Source organism: Phaenicophaeus curvirostris, chromosome 2, assembly GCF_032191515.1.
Source record: "Phaenicophaeus curvirostris isolate KB17595 chromosome 2, BPBGC_Pcur_1.0, whole genome shotgun sequence".
Classification (NCBI taxonomy): Eukaryota; Metazoa; Chordata; class Aves; order Cuculiformes; family Cuculidae; genus Phaenicophaeus; species Phaenicophaeus curvirostris.
In genome coordinates, this window is record NC_091393.1 from 69019840 (window position 1) to 69038850 (window position 19011).

A 19011-nucleotide genomic window follows, 5' to 3' on the forward strand; every position below is an offset into this window, starting at 1 on the left:
TCTGAATTGAGCAGTTTAGCTGTCAGTCATTCCAAGAAACCTGAGGAAATGGTCTACACTGAGAATTTTTTGTCTGGATTGCTTGTATTTGCGTCTGTGGTGTTCTTGCATTTTCTTCCAAAAACATCTGTCAGCAAGGGCTTCCACTCTGCATTCAGTGAACAAACAAAAAAGTTTATTTGATATTTTCCTCTAATTTGTTTTCAGAAATGTGTCACAAGTTGATCATGCTGTATACTGTCTGACTCTAGTTTCTTATATTGGAACTTACCGTTGCTTAAGGTTTTGCCAGTATGTTAGTTTTCTGATGATGTTAGGGTTTGACCATTTGAAGTTTACTACCTGTATGTTATTCTTGGAGAAACTATTTTTTTATTTTCATTAACTCAGAAATAACCATTCAAGGAAGATCATATAATTTGGCACCCTTGACCTATTCAGCTACATATGTGCCTTTTTTCCTTCCAAATATCCTTTTTAGATATTTGAAAATGAACATGTCATGAATTTTTCAAGTATCGTTACTTGAAAACATTTTAGAAGGTTGAATAACTTTCAATGCTGCAGTTTTGCCTCAAAATTATATAGCACTTTTGAGATTCTATATCAGTACAGCTTGGGATTTCTCTGTAATATAGGTACAGGTTCTTAATATCAACAAACAATCGGTCTAACGATAGAAAACCTACAGCTACTTCCTTTTATAGTCTTCCTAAGAATACACTGTGCATTCTCCAACTACCTACTGGTATTTTCTCATGTGTTTCTTCTTCAGGATTATAGTTGCTAGCAAAAACTTCTATCTTATTGGTGACTTGGTTGCATACTGCATTTCCCTGAAGAGATGTCGGTGGTGATTATTCAGTGTTGAATTTATTTGTGTGTGTTGTTTTTTCTTGTGTCTGTGTTCTAAATTAGCTTCTATGTGTATGGGATAGAGTTCATCTGTTCTCAGAGTTCAAGTATGCCTCTGAATACAGTTGTGTGCTTTACACTAATCTCATTTTTTTTTTAGCAGCAGTATTTATCCTTCTGTCAGGTGAAGCATCTTTCAAACCTTGCCAAGCTTTCAAATTAGTTGATATTACTAACTACAGTAAGTCTTTGTCTCTCTATACATTATTGTCCTTCCAGTTCAAAACTACTACCTAAATTGATTTGTTATTGTGAGATTGCATAATTCGGTTTTTATGCAATTTATATTGTAGAAATACAGAATGGGATGGAAACTTCCATTCTGCTGAAACTCTTATATTTTGCAGTTGCATAAGAAAGATTCAATTTCTGTCTCAAAGATGCCAGTTTAAATTTCCGTGTGGATGGAAACAAAAACAGTAAGAATATCAGGAAAATTTAAGACCAACAAGAGATTCCTGAAGTCTTTATTTTGGCTACAAATCCTTTGAAATCTCTTTCCTCTCCTCTGACCTTTTTAATGTCAAGCAATCCTTTGTGATTTTTCTTCAACCCCTCTTTTTACTGGGTGGATTTTCTGTAATCATCTGTTTAGCACTGCTTGCTTGGAGAAAAAAAAAAAGTCGTTGGTGTGTAGTCCCTTTTATTTTTATCTGTTCATATTTGTCTGTGTATCTGGACATAATTTGATTTAATCATATTTATATATGTACCTCAAGTAATTTTTCAGTATTAGGGCTTGAAACTGGTGCTAGTTAAATGGTTATATCAGCAGCAGTGACAATAGCAATGAAGAAAATAGAACTATGAAATCATGAAGGTAAGAACTAAATGCCTTAGTCTGATGTGATTAAAAGAAAGTTGTTTCTATTAGAGTGAAAGCCAACAGATATTCTTCACTCTGTCTTATGAATGTATCAGGAAGGCTGGATGATGTGCAAGCTATTAAAAAGCTATTCGTAGTACTGAAGACCAGGAAATGGCAATATCAACTTTGAAACAAAAATATTACTTCTTGAAATCGTGACATGGATGAAAATATTCAGCGACTACAAGACTATTATAAACCATTCTCCAGATGTTTGCATCAAATGTTTAGCATAGCTCAGAATATTTTCATATGAGAAAGTCAATGTTTGTCTATATCTTTCATTGTTATTTTGCTGTCCTTTGGGTTGATATTTGTGTAGTCAGACTGTAGAGATGTTTAGCTACTAAGCTTGGCTGCATAAGAAAATGCCATTGTTTTTATCAGTTCACATTGTCTAGATAATGGACACGCGATTATGCAACAGTTGTGATTTGTTTTGCCAGTTATGTTCTGGATGACAATCCTGCAGTACCTTCAAGAAATAGAAGCTCACCTCCTCCCTGGAGTTGGGGGGAATAAACCTATGGTGGACATTGAAAAATCCTTGTGAGATGCTGCAACGCTATTTATGAACATATACACTTTTAAATTAAATATATAAAAATATATTTGTCTTAGGGGGGATGGAGGGGGGTGGTGATTGAAACATATATGCTAGGATCTAATTTCTCTGAGTCCTTGTCTCAGACGGATTTGTTTTAAGCGGCTCCCTGAAGTATGTACACTCTTCTGCATACCTATTTTCTTGAAAGTACACAGACCTGGCACCATTGTGTTTGCCAGGCGGTCGCTTATCTCCTGCAAGCATTCAAACAAAAGTGTTCTGTTGCTCCCTGAGTAATCCGTGGGTGATCTTAACATTGAGCAAAAGTCAGAGCAGGAACTTATGTCATATTTCTTAGTGCCAGAGTAGGTAGTCTCTGGAAGGAAGGGGAGGGGAGTAGGGCAGGGAGCCACAATTCAATGTAAGTAGTTAAAGGACTTTAAGTGTGTTCATATATGAAAACATTGCATAAGCCCAAGAATGCTCAAATATAGGGATAATACAAACTGAGTTTCATAATATATCCTGGTTTTAATAAAGCTGTTTGTAGATAGGATTTGACATGTGTGTTTTCTTAAAGTAGAGCTCTTAAAATGGTGTAGTCGCAGTTTCTATTTGCATGTTAATTTTAGTCGTCAATTCTACTAGGTAAAATTGGTGTGTTTTTAAGCATGCAGATAGTCCTGCTGAGCAACAGGGATTATCAACTACAACATACACGATAGTACATTGTTGAGAAGGCATCTTTAAGTCTCTGTTGCAATAATCACTATGCTTGGGGTGAGAGAATGGAGTTTTAAAATTATCTTTAATAATTAGTAGCAGATTTTTTTTCATGCGTCCCCTCCCCCAAAACAAAACAAAAACTATGTTGCTTCCTGAACTGTTAACGGTTACACTGCTGATATCTTTCAGAATTTCTTGTTTTCTGGTAAAGGAAAGTGGGGGAAAAATTTTTAATATTATTTCTGAAAATTAAAAAAAAAATCCTGATTATTTTTTGTTTCCGTCTTAAAATCTAGCTTCATGATCTATGTAGAGATACAGTGTAGCCTGCTTAGTTTAATCAAGATCCATGCTTCTTTGTTTATAATTTTCTTATACTGTAACTAAAACTGTGTCTCAGGCCTGGAAAGGGGAAATATGATGGGTCCCAGACTCAGAGCTGTATCTGAAAAGGCTTTAGAGCAATCGGAAACAGATGAGTTTAAATTATGTTATCTGTAGTCTTTAGGTGTATACACAGAGTTTCTCTGTGGCAGTTAAGGACATAGATTTATAGGACATAAATTAACCTAATGATGGATTTCTATCACTGGTCAATGTTGCATTTTCTAGATTAATCTTGCCTAGGAGATTATTCTAGTTGTTGGAGAAGTGTGTATGTACGTGTGCGCACTCATGCATATACACCATTACAAAATGAGGGTACAAATTAAAGAAGGGGGAAAGGGGAAGAAGATTGTTACAGTGTGGTAAAAATAAATTATTATGATCACATAGCTTCTAATGCAACATTCTAAATATCTTTCAAGATTTTAAATCTGGATCAGGGAAGTGGGACTGAAAAGTACTGTTTTTAAAATGATTCTTTATATTGGGTAAGAATAATTTTTGATAGTTTGTGCAAGCATTTCCTGTGCCTCTTGAAATGTTGCTAATATAAGTGAGGAGCCAGGGCTGTGTCCCTAAAAGCATGCCCCTCTCAATGACTTTTTTTTTTTTCCCCTGGTTGGGTAAATGGAAATCACACTCTCTGTGCTCTTGAACTATAGGTGTGTGGCGCCAGAATAGGTTGGGAGTAGGAAAGGCATATTTTTGTATCTGTGCTAAACCTGTCGGCTTAGTGCATAGAAGACTTGACCCTTGTCAGGTGTCTTGAAGTTAACTGGCTGACTTATGGATTAATCAGTTTAAGACTGAAGCCAACCAGTGACAGGAATGAGCTTTGTTGTGTGAGTGTGTGTGTGTGGCTGTGGTGCAGATTTACAAATTTTTATAATGCTTTCAGTCGGACCGTGAAAGTCTAATGTAAAGCTTATCTCTGATCTCTGGCTATGGTCATACTCGTGGGATCATGTTTGTGTGTTTGGGGGGAGGGAGATGAATTCTTTAACACTCGACACCTGGCTCTACCAGGTTTCTAGACCATAGTCTTAGGAACAGCACTATTCAAGGCATTAATAAAGTTAAACCCCTTAAGCCGTATGACCAGTAGGTCATAAAAACCATTGCTGGGTATTGTGCTCAGTCTTTCTTTCATAGCTGGATTATCATCCTGACAACTAATTCTTTTTTTTTTCTTTTGTCTTTTTCATAGCTGTTGTGAACTTGGACAACTCTGTGGTTGACCTAGAAACCCTTCAAGCCCTGTATGAGAATGTGAGTAATCAGAGGAAGTCCATATAATATAGGAACACTGTAGATCCATGTGAAGGTCTATTTGGTTTGTATCAGTAATATTCAGAAAGCTCGTAGAATATGTTCTATTTTGATGTTATTTTATTTACCCTAAAGCAATGAAAATAATGATAAGCATTTAAGTTATATTAATTGCCATTGTCTGTTTGACTTTGCTCCTTTTTTTTTTTTTTCTTTGTGGGTGAGGCAGTCATTGATCAATAGGTATCGGGCCTTGGACTCCAGGTCTTTGTCTTCCCTTTATAACTTCACTGATGTAATGACACTGTTCAATAAAAAATATTGTTTTATTCACAGCAGTAGTTCTATTTGTTGAACTGTAGCTTTTAATTATTAGTATTTCAGGGTTTCCTCCAAGATAATTTGAATTCTTTGAAAGGAAAAGGCTTGCTCTAACCTAATGTAATAAAAATCAGTATAAAATGCCAGGGGTTTCATGAATGTGTCTAGTACTAATCACTAGAGAGTGTTTGGCCACTAGGTATTCAAAATTGGGGATTCTGAATATACTCAGGCTTGTTCTAAAACTTTAGAAAGCTAGTCGTGTAAAATTAAAAAAAGTGGATCTCTGAAGCATGTTTGTGCCTTCAGCTGAGGGCAATGAGCATTACCCCCTTCTCTGAGCACACCACCTGAATAAATGGAGGTCCTGAAGACCTGAAAATCTGAAATGTAAAGCTCTGAGCCACAGAATGGCATTGAAGGGAAATGTGTACTATTTTCTATTTCCTTCATGTAATAATTTTGATATGTTAATTACTTTTACACCTTTCAAATTTTTTGTTCTTGGACTGTAGTTTTCTGTGGCCTACTTTGGAATGGTTTGTTGAGTTATGAAATTTCTCATAAATAACCTCATAAACAACCAACCAAATGGCTAAACAAAGCAAAACCTAGAAATCTGGCAAGAACTAAGAAGCACTTCTACTCTTATTTCATCCCTGAAGAATTAATTTACTCAATATTGCTCAGGTAGATAATGGTCAAATGGGAAACCTATTCTAACTACTCCTAAATCTTTCTGGTTTAAGCACTCATCATCCCTATGCCATAGCATTTCAGATTTGGCTCAAGTTGTTTTTATTTTGCATTATTTTTTAATCTGCTCCCATACACAGCACAGCTATATCCCATTCCATACATTCTTCAGCATGTAAAAAATTGAAGTAATTCTTTATATTACTTATATATTCTGCTTATATTTATATATCCCTGACTGCGAGAAGATTGTGTCATGGGAAGTACGGAATCAATACTGTATTCATGATCAGTTTTTGCAAACTTCTTTCTCTTATATTGCATAAGACGTTTCTATTTTGTTTATAAAAAATAGTCATCCTGTGTGGTTAATGTACCAGTGTTGTCTCTAATATACTTCAGATTTCTGGTATCATGGATTATCTGCAAATTTACAGTTCATTGAAATAACAGAGTACAATTGTGTTTCTTTTGTCAACACCTTCACTAATTACAGAAAATGTCTAGGAAGTATTGTTCTGATTGAAGAAAATACCATGTTAAACTTGGGATTCACAGGAAAATATCGGAACTATTATAATATATTCCTTTGCTTTGAACAGAAAACAGATCAGCCCAATTTTATCACTGTATTTGCTTGGGTACGAGACAGCAAAAAAAACCCCAAATTAACTGAAAAGAGCAAAACTTCCAGTTTATTTTGAAAGAGTTTCATATGTGGATTTGAGCTTTAATCCTGGCTCTCCTGTTTCATAAAACTATTTCTTGAAAGAAGCATTTTTTAAATTCATGTTTATTTTCTGTTTTTACTTTAAGTCTTTGGTCAGAAATGACCTTGTACTTGCTTCTGTTGGTAGTTTCACTAATTATAACACTGTTGTTCAATAAAAAAGTATAAGCAGTGGGTGGTACCAGAGAGACTCCTCCCTTATTTCTCAGTCTCATCTTGTGTTGTAGTGGGGATAACTTTTCCTCATTTGGCTACTATTTCAGTTCTTAGGGTTTATTTATTGGATTGGCATTTTTTGCTGGATATTTAAATACCACTATACTATTTCTCAGCTTTTCTATTTGATCTCTGGGGAACATATGGGAGCATTTGTTTTAGTCTTCTCTATGAATGTAATCATTTTTTTCCTGATTGCATGTCTGGTATGATGCTTTCTCTTCTTAAATGTGAATGAAATTTGGGCAGTTTCCAAACCTAAACACACCGTAATTTCAAAAGCCAAAGTCCCAGGGGCTCAATTCCTGTTTACCGAGGAATTAAAGTCTTGTTAAACCACGAAGTTACTGTATGTATCTTAGTGACTTTTTATAAACAAAGAAGCCCGCACCCCACCAAAGACTTAAGTCCTCAATAATTTATTTAATAGTATTAAGTGGTATTGCATCTAGTGAGAAGGACTTCGTTGCTGCAACACTATAGGGTACAGTCACATAATTCTTACATGTGGCTGTATAGTTTGCTTTATAAAAAGTTATTTAAATATGTGTTGATAATCAGCCTTGTATTCATAGATAGTTTTAACAGGAGAGTCTTAACAGTTAAAAGTACTTGTAGAACAGTTACTTCTATGTACTTCTACAAACTCCCTAATAGCAATGCTTTCAGGTGGCAGCTATGATTAGAAAGGGAGAAGGTAGATAAAATTCAGTGGAGTTGTCAATTTGTTTTGTGTGTTTAGGCCATACTGATTTAGATGAGAAATGCAAATGTAAGCTTGCCAATAAGTGAGTGTTTACTTTGAAAACAGGTAGCCTTATAGCAGTTGTGGCTGTGGCTAAAATATCACTGTTGGAAATAAGATAAGCCAGCTCCCACTTGTGTTTTTACTATATTGTGAAAATAGGTGTTTCGAAAATGGATCAAAAAATTGCATCAAAGTTTATCTTTTACCTATGGATTTTCCCTTTTCAAATCTCTTTACATTATTAAAAGAAATATGCATACTTTTCTAATTTGACTCCTGGTAAATTGTCCACCCTGACTCTGTCTTTGAAAGACTTAGGTCAAATTGCCATTTGCAAGAGACAAAGGCACCCAGAAGCATGAATAGTTCTGCTATTAAGATTCAAATCTTCTCAATTTTATCTTGTGATTTATTTAAAAACTGGCAATTAATACGCGATGCCTTCATGTTTTTTTGCAAAGGGGACCTGATTTGTACCAGACTTCTGATATATGACCTAGCTTCAAAGGAGTAATAGCTGTTATTAATCTGGGTATCTATGTACCCTTGTTGTTTCAGCTACTTTTGACAATATTCTTTAGACATGTTACTCAATACGTTTGAAATATGTAACTAACTTTGAAAATCAAGTTACCCAAAAAATTAACCCCAAAATTAAAAAAACTACACATATTTAAACTGATCTAATTGTGGAGCTAAGGCTCTGTTCCAAGACCAACTGGGAAATGTATGATTTATGTAGGGGAAAAAGGAAAATGGCCCTTACCCTATATTAGGTCTCAGCAAATTTCATAAGTTTATACTCTGGCAAAACAGGGAAAACATAAACTGCTTTTTGCAGTTATTTCTGTCAGACTTATGCTGTCTGATTTTTAGATACAGTTAATATCAAATTCTGATAAATTATGCTATTTTGTTCCATTTATGATGCTATATAATAGCTAAAATTCAAGGATAAACAACAGTAGTGCCATTCAAAGAGGTACAGATGCAATCAGATTAATAACTTGCATGAGACGTACCTAGTGAATATGTTCTCTTGGCACAAATGTTGGAGGGTAATATAAAAGCTTTTTTTTTATTATTATTATCCAACTGCAAATTAGAGAACAGATCAATATTAAATTTGAAGCTAACTGGTAAAACTCTTGAGAAATAATCTTTAATACTATCTGTGCAGAAGGTGGCAGCCTTATTGATTTTCTGTTGTAAATTAAAATACTCATAAATCAGAATTCTGAATACCAGAGTCAAAATCAGGGACTTGAAATGTAGGCTTGATTCTGAATTTGCACCATCTACTTTGACCTTGCTTTTGGTGAAGATTGTAAGCCATAACTCTTGAATTTTACTCAGGCCTATCCATGAGTGGATAATGCTAGGTTGTTGTATTATTGTTGTATACACAGCCTGGGTATAGTGTATTACAGAATAGTGAGTCTGCCTAGGCTTTGCTTGTGGAATTTGATGGAGAAACATTAACAGCTTGAGCATGAATGCATAATAGATTGTTGTGATAAGCACATGAATACTTCACTACAATTAGCAGGCCAGCAGAGAGAGTATTGTACATGCCATTTGCATACCTAGATTTCCATGGTTCTGACAACATATTCATTAGAACAAGGTTGTCACACTTGGTGCCCTTCTGATTTCCAAAATCTGCAGTTTTATCCATTGCCAAGAGAGTTTTTTTGTGATTTGAAAAGAAATGGAAGCTTTATTTTTCCTTTAACTTTCCATTGGGTAAAGATATTCTAGATGAAGTGAAGAAATCTCCCACTTACACCTGCTCTCCAACACAAAACTAAAAGTAAGTCTTCTCAACAGCATCTGCAATACTTAAGTGAAAACATCTGCAACTAGCTGCATCTTTCCTAGTCCTCACTCCATATCTGGATGAGTCTTCTAAGATTAAAAATTTATATGATTTTCTGATCTTAGTGTCTTGAAAATTTCCTTCCGCTCAGGATAGAAGTATATGAGAAAAAATTACTACTGTAATTATGTTTGTGTGTCCTATGCCTGCCGTCACAGAAACTTTCTGTAGAAAAATACATTTGGATGTTATATCCCCGGGTTTTTCTCACACTGAGGTGATACTGGTGTAGGGAATCCAGGAAGCTAGGTGTTCTGAACGGGCCACTGCCAATATACTAAAATTAAAAACTGGTAAATTAGTCTCAGTCTAGCCCTTCTTAACTGAAAAAAGGTATTATACAGTATACACAGACAGATCAAGGAAGGATCAAGCAAGTCAAGGGAATTGATTATTTTCCTCTTCTCAGCACTAGTGAGGGCACATCTGGAGTGGCTGTGTCCAGTTCTGGCTTTTCTAGTGCAAGAGACATGGACATACTGGAGTGAGTCTAGTGAAGGGCCACGATGACGATTAAAGGCTTGGAGAATTCATCGTACAAGGAGAGACTGAGAGAACTGGTATTGTTCAGCCTGGAGAAGAGAGAACTCAGAGGGATCTTACCAGTTTGTAGAAATACCTGACTGGGGAGCTAGACTCAGAGATGTCCAGCATAAAGACAAGATGAAGTAGGCCTCTTGAAATTGATATACTGGAAAGTCCATTTAAAAATAGAAGCTTTTTTTTTTTTTTTTTTCCTGCAAGGGTGTCCAAACACTGGAATGGGCTTCTTAGAGAAGTCATGAGGTCTCCATCCTTGGAGGTATTCAAAACCTAGCTGGACATGATACTGAGCAACCTGCTGTAGCTGCCTCTGCTTTTGCCAAAGGGTTTAATTAGATCATCTCTAGAGTCCCTTCAAATCTCAACTATTCTATTTATCAGTCATACAGATACTACCACCGTTTTAATTTCTTAGTGTCAAGAACAAAGTTTATTGATAGGAAAAAAAATTACAATATTTCCTATATGTTGCAGCATTTAATAGATAATATCAGACTACTTTAGAGATGATGACCATTGAAGATCATCCACAGATATCCTGGCTAAATATTAGGATGTGTATTATTCAAGACAGGTGACCTTGCAGGCATTTCCAGACTTATTGAAGTAATTAGAGAAACTGTGAAGAGCTTTTGCTTCAATCTCTTCATCTTTCTCTTTCACGTCACTAGTTTCTCCCTTTTCACATGGAAAGATGTTGAACTCCAGAACTGTCTAAACATGACTTTCTGGTTTCAAATTGCTGATGGAACTGTGGCAGTATGATTTGAGATAGTTCCATACCTCTTCTGCTAATTGTGAAAAAGCATGTGCAGATGCTTTGGCATTATTAAATTAGTTGAATTTAATTTTCTGTTGTTGTCTTCAGGTTCTGTGGAGGAGTAAATAAAATAATGTGTGTAGTGTTTTATTAAAGGTAGATAAATTTACCACTTTTTTCACTATTGCACAGGTTCGTGTTTTGAACCTATTTAGAAAACCACTATGGGTATCAGAAGAAGAGTTGGAATGAGAGATTTCCAATCTCCTTTTAGTTCTTCGTATGCTATTCAATTTTCCAGTACTGCAGCTGGAAAAAATATTTTCCATGTAGCATGGAACACAGAAAGAAGTGAGGCTTTGTTTCTTTTGATTGGAATACTGAAGAAAAGACCACACTATGTTCTACAGGGTTCTCCAAGAAACTAGGCAGTTTACATGTAATTGTTTTGGCTTATTAAGATAAAAATGAAAATTATTTTACTCCAAAGAAGTATGCAGTTCTTCTCATGTATTATGGTATGTATGGTAGGTCCATTATAAATTAATTTGTTATTCCATAGTGTTTTCCAACCACCAAATAAAATTTAAATTGCAGTAAACAATACAAATGTATTTTCATATATTTTTTTAAAAAAAGACATTATTTCAATGTATATTTAGAGATCAGATCACAACGAATGCTACCTGACAGAACTGGAAAGAGAAATACAACTGAAGAGACAAGTTCTTTGCTCCAAAGACTTTATAAACAGCCAAAGAAACGGGAGTGGGAGTGACGATTATTGTCTCAGTGCATAAATAAATCTTTTGCAGGTTACTACTAGTCAATAATATTAGTTGAACGTTGTTCCGTTTTCCATCAGATATATGTGTACTTAAACCAACTCTATGGACTATGTAGTTTTACCATAAGCAGATGCTAGAGGGAAAGGCAAAATCTATGAATGTTATTTGTTACAAGGGCATCTTTATCTGCATTCTTTCATTAGTTTATCAATTAACACTTTTAATTATTTTTGTGTCTTTTATTCTAGAGAGCACAATCAGATGAATTAGAAAAAATAGAAAAGCATAGCAAGACAACTAAGGAAAAAGAAAATGCCAAGTCTTTGGATAAGCCAGAACAGTAAGAACATATTTATGAAAGAACAATTTTGCTCCCTTCAGAAAAATTTCCCTGCTATAGTAGACTATCTAGAGATGTTATAATAATAATAAAAAAAAATACTGTACCTACTGACAGTGACCTATATAATTTTCTGTAATCACTCTTATAGGTTCCTCTATGAACTCTCACTAATCCCCAACTTTTCAGAACGTGTATTTTGCATCCTGTTTCAGTCAACATTTTCAGAAAGCATTTGTTCAATCCGTCGGAAACTTGAATTGTTACAGAAACTGTGTGAGGTACGTTGTACTCTGTGAAAAAATCTAAATTTCTGATTTTTCATCTTATTAAGTTGTACCCTTATTTCAAAAGGTTTCTCTTTATTTACTTTAGGTACTTATTAAATCTGAAGAATAGCAGAGTAGAATGTTTTATGATTATATTTCAACATCAAAGTGAATTTTAAGATTAGTTCTTAGTACTGAACCATATAGCATTTTTGCTGTTACTGTGTATCAGTTTCTGGAAAATAGTGTACCTTCTCCTTTTCTTAAAGAAAACTGTTCCACCTTTATAGGGACCATTCCATTCCTTTCCAATGAATGCCAGTTGATCCCACCTCATGTTTGCCAGTATTTTGGAAGTATGCAACTCAGTAATAACTGATACCTAAAATCAATTAGATAGACATCAGCTATGAAAATACTGATGGAGCCTGCATTTTAAGGCAATATATTTGTTTTGCATGGGACCACAATATTCCAATAATTTCTTCTAGGTAGAGACAACATGTCTGTTTGAAATATTTTATTTAATCATTGTACCACTTAATAGATACTTTGTTTGACTGATAAAATATTTTAATTGTTCCATGTGGGTGTTTTTTGAACTCATTGCAGAATTCTCCCCTAAATTAAATATAACATTCACCATATCAACATCAGTTAAGGAATTACTATTGTTTTTCTCAACCAATCATCTGTGAAAATATTGTAGAGATTTCCTTTTTATTTTTTTTTTTCTGAGTATCTATTTTGGAGGTAACATGCTCAATTTACAATAAATTACATATTGTTTTTTTTCTTCTTCTGTCTGTTGCAGTAGAAGGTTGCTAATTCCTTGTATTTGAGCCTTTGTATAAGCATTATTTCTAAACACAGTATCAAGAGGAGTTTGTCAGTAATACTGTTGACAGCAAATAATTTTGTCAGTTCAAACAGACAATTGTTTCTCTTTGCTTTGTAGACATTGAAAAATGGGTCAGGAGTTATGCAGGTCCTGGGTCTGGTTCTTGCCTTTGGAAATTACATGAATGGTGGAAACAGGACACGAGGACAGGCAGATGGGTTTGGACTAGATATCCTGCCAAAACTGAAAGATGTCAAGAGCAGTGTAAGTTTGATTCTAGACTTGCTTTAAGCCTGAGAATGCTAAATACTCAGAAAATTACTTTGTCTCCATTTCTGTGTAAATGGTATGAAACACATGAAGGTATGTCAAAGGGAATTCTTTTGTTACTGTACTTAGCAGATCACACTTCCGGAGTCGGATATATTTTAAAAATATGAAAATGAACACTCTCTTTTCATTGTTGTATATAAAAAAACCCCCAAACAATCTGTTAAATTATGGCTTAGTTCCTATCTGATATGTATTCGATTTTTGGTACACTGCATAGTTTTACCTTTTTCAATATCATGATCCTTAGACTTAAAAGGTTTATTACAGAACTGGAAGCAGTTGTAAAATAAAAGTTGACTGTGATTCAACGCTGATTCAACATATTTGTGAGGCAAAAAAAATCACATGAAAATGCTTGAATAGGCACCCTGAGCATTTGAGATAACCCCAAATTCATCCTTTATATACATCATGAGTACAAAGCATACATTTAATATCGGACCACAGACCCACTCGAGTAAAGACTAAACACAGCAAGTATTTGTTGATTTAAGATTTGTCTAGTGTAGTCATCTGTGTAAGGGGAATGATTAGTCTTATTTCTCGCACAGTGCTAAACTGAAGCTTGTGTGTTAGCAGCAGGTTTTTTGGCACTAGTTATTCTGATTGGGATTATATTAAAATATCTGCTTTTGTTTACAGGGGAAAAATAATCTTTGAGTCTCTATGGCTATGAGGAAAAGGCTTATCTGAATTTAGACAGGGACATTCAATTTGATTTGGTGATGTTTCTTTAGTATGTAATTTGCTGGAAGTACTACAACCATTAACCCTGTAGATCATCAGTTTATTTACCAGTCACAAAAATTCTTACAATATACTTTTATGAAACAATCCCAAAACATCATTATGTCAAGAATCCTCTTCAAATCAAAGCTTTTTCTGCTGAAGTTTCATTACAGAGATTACAGAGGGGAAATAATGAGAAAATTCACCCAAAGGCCCCCAAAAGTGCCACAAGTTAATTTAGGAAAATAATTTCTTTTTTAATTTAATTTTGCTTCAGTTATAGATTAATAAAAAGATCCGAATGGTGCCAAACAATTTGCAGACATCAACTGAGAAACCACTTCTCTTTTCCTTCTTGGGAAATTTCAGAATATAAGGGTTCAGTTTACAATCAGGTAAATTTTAAAAAATATCAGGAGTGGCTTACACAAGTGTTGTAACACATTTTTCTATTATTTTCTTTAAATGGTATTTCAGGGTGGTTTATTTTTACTGGAGGCACCAGATCAACAAAGTATTTTCTCTATTTGTGACTAAATATTTAATTTACATGAATTATCATTTCTGAATTTGTTTTTTATTTCCGTAAGTTTCAGTAACACAACAAACTTTATTCTCTTCCACACAGGACAACAGCAGAAGTCTTCTGTCTTACATTGTCTCTTACTATTTGCGTAATTTTGATGAGGTGAGTGAGAATTTATTTTGTTCTTTTAAAATCAGGTTAAGAAAATCAACTTACTTAATTTACTGTTCTACTGGCTGAGATGAAGAAATGTGCTTAAATATTGTCTGTGATTTCAGTCTTATATTTTAGTATATAAAAAATCCCCGAGAGCGCTGTGTAACTGTTCATTTGTGGTTTTGTCAGGATGCTGGAAAAGAACAGTGCATCTTTCCTCTTCCAGACCCACAAGATCTCTTCCAGGCTTCACAACTCAAGTTTGAAGACTTTCAAAAAGATCTCCGCAAAATGAAGAAAGATTTGCGAGGTACTGAGCCCTAGATTAGTTCTTAACTATATGTTACCAACATATCTTACTTTTATTTTTTTTGTTTATTTTGAGAATTTAGATGATGGCATAAAACCAGTTGTGTATTTTTGACTCCTCAATTACTTTTTTTTTTCTTAATTTGCTTATTTATTACTTTTTAAACAGTGGTTCATTATTTTCTGTTGATAACCCCTTCTGGGTTATTAAAATAAACAACATAAAACCAGTTAGGTTAAGTCTTTTGCTTTAAAACCAAACCAAAAATAGCTTGATTTTTTTTTCAAACTGATTTCAGCAAGTCTCTCACCACAGAAAGTATTGCAAAGTGTTGGACCATGCACGTGACAAAAAAGATTGATAATCCGTTCCAAATACTATCAAGCAGATAAAATAATGTAGTTGGCATGTTGTTAAAAACAGTTGAAATAACCTGAATTAATTGAAGTATAATTTGCAGAGGAAGGTTTATCTTCTCATGCTTGTGGAACTATTTCTTTAAATGAACTCAACAAGCTTAAAATAAGGTGTATTTGCTAGACTTTAAGAAAGAATATTTATCACGTGTAACAGATTTCTCAATAACATTGGGAACTAAACACTAAGCTTAAGATGACAAGAGTACAGTTTTCACAGATAACACCTAATATCCACGATCTTCAATATTTTTGCTAGAAGTCACTGGTGGGCTGGCCAGGTATGTAGCATTACGCTGAATCTTGGAGACAAGAATTCAAATAAAGAAGTGAAAGAATTCTGGTATTTCTGTTACCTTGCTGGTTTTGGGTGCTATGCATCTAGAGACCGAGGAATGGTTTGGTAAACTATTAGTCCCTGAACAACCTAGAATGGAAGATTCTCTATGAAAAGAAAAACATAACACAGTTACCAAATGATATCTGATGTTGTTGTTACCGAGCTTTCTGTTTGGAAGTTTCAAAATTTATTTTAAACAATTAGAGATAATATTTAAAGTTACATCAAGGTCACTTTGTGCGATACTGAGGCATGAACTGCAACATCTTCCATTTGCTCCCCTAAACAATATAGGGGGCAAAAATCCCACAGTTCAGCCATGAAAATTTATTTTTGTACACCTTGGAACTTTCGGATTATCTGAAGGCTGATCTCCAGGCTTGCACAAGGAGAAGAAACATGCTTAGGTTTGACAGAAAAGAAAGATACTTGAATTCAGGTTCATGCCTACAAATGTGCGTGAGGTCAGACATTATCCTCTGCAGGTTCTCCAAAATAGTACTTACATAGTCAAAATGTTAAATGTTTTTAGATTGAGGTTGAAACCTGCACACAAGCATAGATTTCTTATGGAATAAATCTGCAGTGCGCAGTGATCAAAGCACAGTTCTGTAAAAACGGAAATTACACGCTTTGTTCTGCCATCAGACAGCAATTGAATTCTTCCTGTGCTTCCAGTCCAACCATTAGGCTGGAGTCACTGTTGTCAGTCTGTTCTGTAGTTAATAAAACTGAAGAATAACTGCAGGCACCTTCATTCCTTCCCCATTTCTTTTGGTACACAGTGGGGACAGCGTAAGTCCCCTTCTGGATATGAAGTGACAATTTTAATATCAGTCTCCAATCTCATTCTTGATTGCATTATTATCTCCAAGTTATGCAAAATGCTTTGCATTGGCACTCTCTTGCAAAGAAAATTGTCGTCCTAAATTTGAAATAATTTGTGTTAAAAAATCTTATGACTGCAAGAGCACTCATTAAAAATTCTGACTATTCCAACAGCTTAATTGTTGCAATGCTTCCAGGGAGACAGAATAGCCAAGTTGATGGCAGTCTTTTTAAAACAGACTACAAGTTTTAGCTGAATGGATAGAATGACTGCAAAGTCATTTTCCTCTGCATTTAGTTTAATTACACTACTAGATTTTCTAATGCACATATAGAAACTTGTGAGTTACTATGGCCAGCAAACGCCTCATTAAATGATCGAGGAGGAGCAAAGCTGTAAGACGCTGAGCAACTTTAGACAAAATCCTAAATATGGTCCTTTCCTTTTGAAGTCAGTGAGAGTAAATGAGTATTGGATATTCCCAGGAAATATTGATTATCATGAACTTTAAAGCCATAGAAATAGATGGAATGTATTCCACTTTTGTACTGAGATGCAGATTGTAACCCTGGACCTGTTTTTATCAGTAATTAGATAGGAGATTTCATGAAAGGGTGTGAGCTGTGTGTTTGTTTTGTTCTTCATCACTCAAAATCTGAAAATCACCCATAACATTGATGCAGGCAGTATCACCAGTTTAAAGGTATTCTGTCCATGGTAGTTTCAAATACCGTGCAAACCATGCACAGTGAGATCATGCTTAGTACAATGCAGGAAGAGGGTATTCATTCAACCAGGTACAAAAGCTTCTGATGATATTTTATTTCTGTCTTAAGAAACTTTCCATGATCATTATTGAAAGGTAAACTTCAACCCAGATTGATCTTTTTGTAACATTGTGGTGTGGCTTAAAAAACAAGAAAAATGCAAAGTAGAGGAAAGTTATTATAAAATAATAAGATTTTGTAGCCATAACATTAGCAGGTTTTTTCCACCAATGCTGTATTTTTCTATTTAAATAGATCAGTAGCATACACAGACTCAAGTGAGTATAAATTTTTGTGGTGCTATATAACCATTTCATCATCATGCTCTTTCACAGCTCTGAGTTTGGGCTTATGTTTGTATTAAAGAAGTGGTTATGCTGTTTGCTTTAAAAGAAAAAGAACTCCTAATGTTCAAATTTGTGTGATTTGTTTCCCTTTGACTGATGAGGCTCTTCTCCATCTTCCAATTTTTATGCATTGTATGCCTAGCAATTTGTAAATGTTACAAAAGAGAGTCTCCTTTCAGATTAAAAGTGTAAGTCCAAAAGGCTTTCAGAAAGCATTGTGTCCTGTTCCAAGATTACTAAGACAGAAAATTACAATATTTTAAAAACTGGGAGAAAAAAATCTCCCCATAGATTATAGTGGAAGCTACACTAACCGTGTAATATTAAACTTGCAAATAGTTCATTTCGGGTTTTGTTTTTAAAATAATACTAGACCCCAGGGATACGGTTTATATACTAGATTTTCTTTTTGTTTTGTAGAAGACCAAAGAACAGGTAGATCTTTTTACTAACAAACGAAGTGAGTTTGGCTCCATCTGTTGCTCCCAGATTTCACAGCTCTCCAGGATTTCCACTTTAGCCTTTTTGACTCCAGTGACATATAGTTTGTTAAGCAACTTGATCTGCTTTTGATCTCTCCTGGCTGTCAGCAACGTTCCTTGATGCAGTCATGCCAAGCAATGACTTCTGTTCCTATGTCATTCCACAGAAGAAACTTTAGCACTTGCCACATGACTTAAATCAACTCACCATGTAAAGAAAATTGGGCATCCAGGGTCACAAGAGCAGTGTGTGACTCACTGATTAGGACCTGTGTTGTATTTCTAGTATTATCTGTATATTTTTCTAGGCATTTCAGAATGCTAGATGTGGGGCACAAAGAAGAGGAAAATGTGTATTGAATCAATTAATGTTTTAATCCTCTCTCTGCTGTGACACTATCTGGAGGTACAGTTGTGGTTTAGGAAGATGTTGGATTTGTGGCCAATGAAATTCTTCAAGATATATTTAGTTTAGGACTGAGGCAGTGAGATGGCAGTGAGACTTACAGTATTTATGACGCACTTATGGCAAGCTAAAACTGTTTAGAAGCTGTTCTTTGTCTACTCATTAACATTTTAGATTTATAATAGTAAGTTTATTCTTGTAAATCAAAAAATAATTCATCAGTTGTCACTTACTGCAAAACTTTCACTGAAAGTCAGCTAAAAGGGAATTAGAAACAAAATAAATCTGAGTAGTAGAATTTTGGAGAGATGAATAATACTATACAATGCAGACTGCTATAAAAATTCAGTTGAAGTCAGTACTTGTTTATATGTCATAATACTGTCATATTGAATATGTTTGATTGAAAAGTGATTACAAGTAATGAATATTATGATTAAGTATTATTTTTATAGTGATGCTTTGTTTTCCTACTGTGAGTGTTTACAACTCATTGAAATTTTTCCATCGATAAGAAACTAGGCTGT

General features: G+C 34.6%; 1 protein-coding gene across 1 annotated transcript in view; it reads left to right on the top strand.

Moving 5' to 3' along the window:
* FMN2 (formin 2) overlaps positions 1-19011 on the top strand; it is a 157656-nt gene that overhangs the window by 83019 nt on the left and 55626 nt on the right. Inside the window, exons 9-14 of the mRNA XM_069850877.1 lie at positions 4651-4712; positions 11642-11733; positions 11885-12014; positions 12961-13107; positions 14534-14593; positions 14777-14897. Of these exons, the coding sequence (XP_069706978.1) occupies positions 4651-4712; positions 11642-11733; positions 11885-12014; positions 12961-13107; positions 14534-14593; positions 14777-14897 (612 nt within the window). The remainder of the gene's footprint in view (positions 1-4650; positions 4713-11641; positions 11734-11884; positions 12015-12960; positions 13108-14533; positions 14594-14776; positions 14898-19011) is intronic.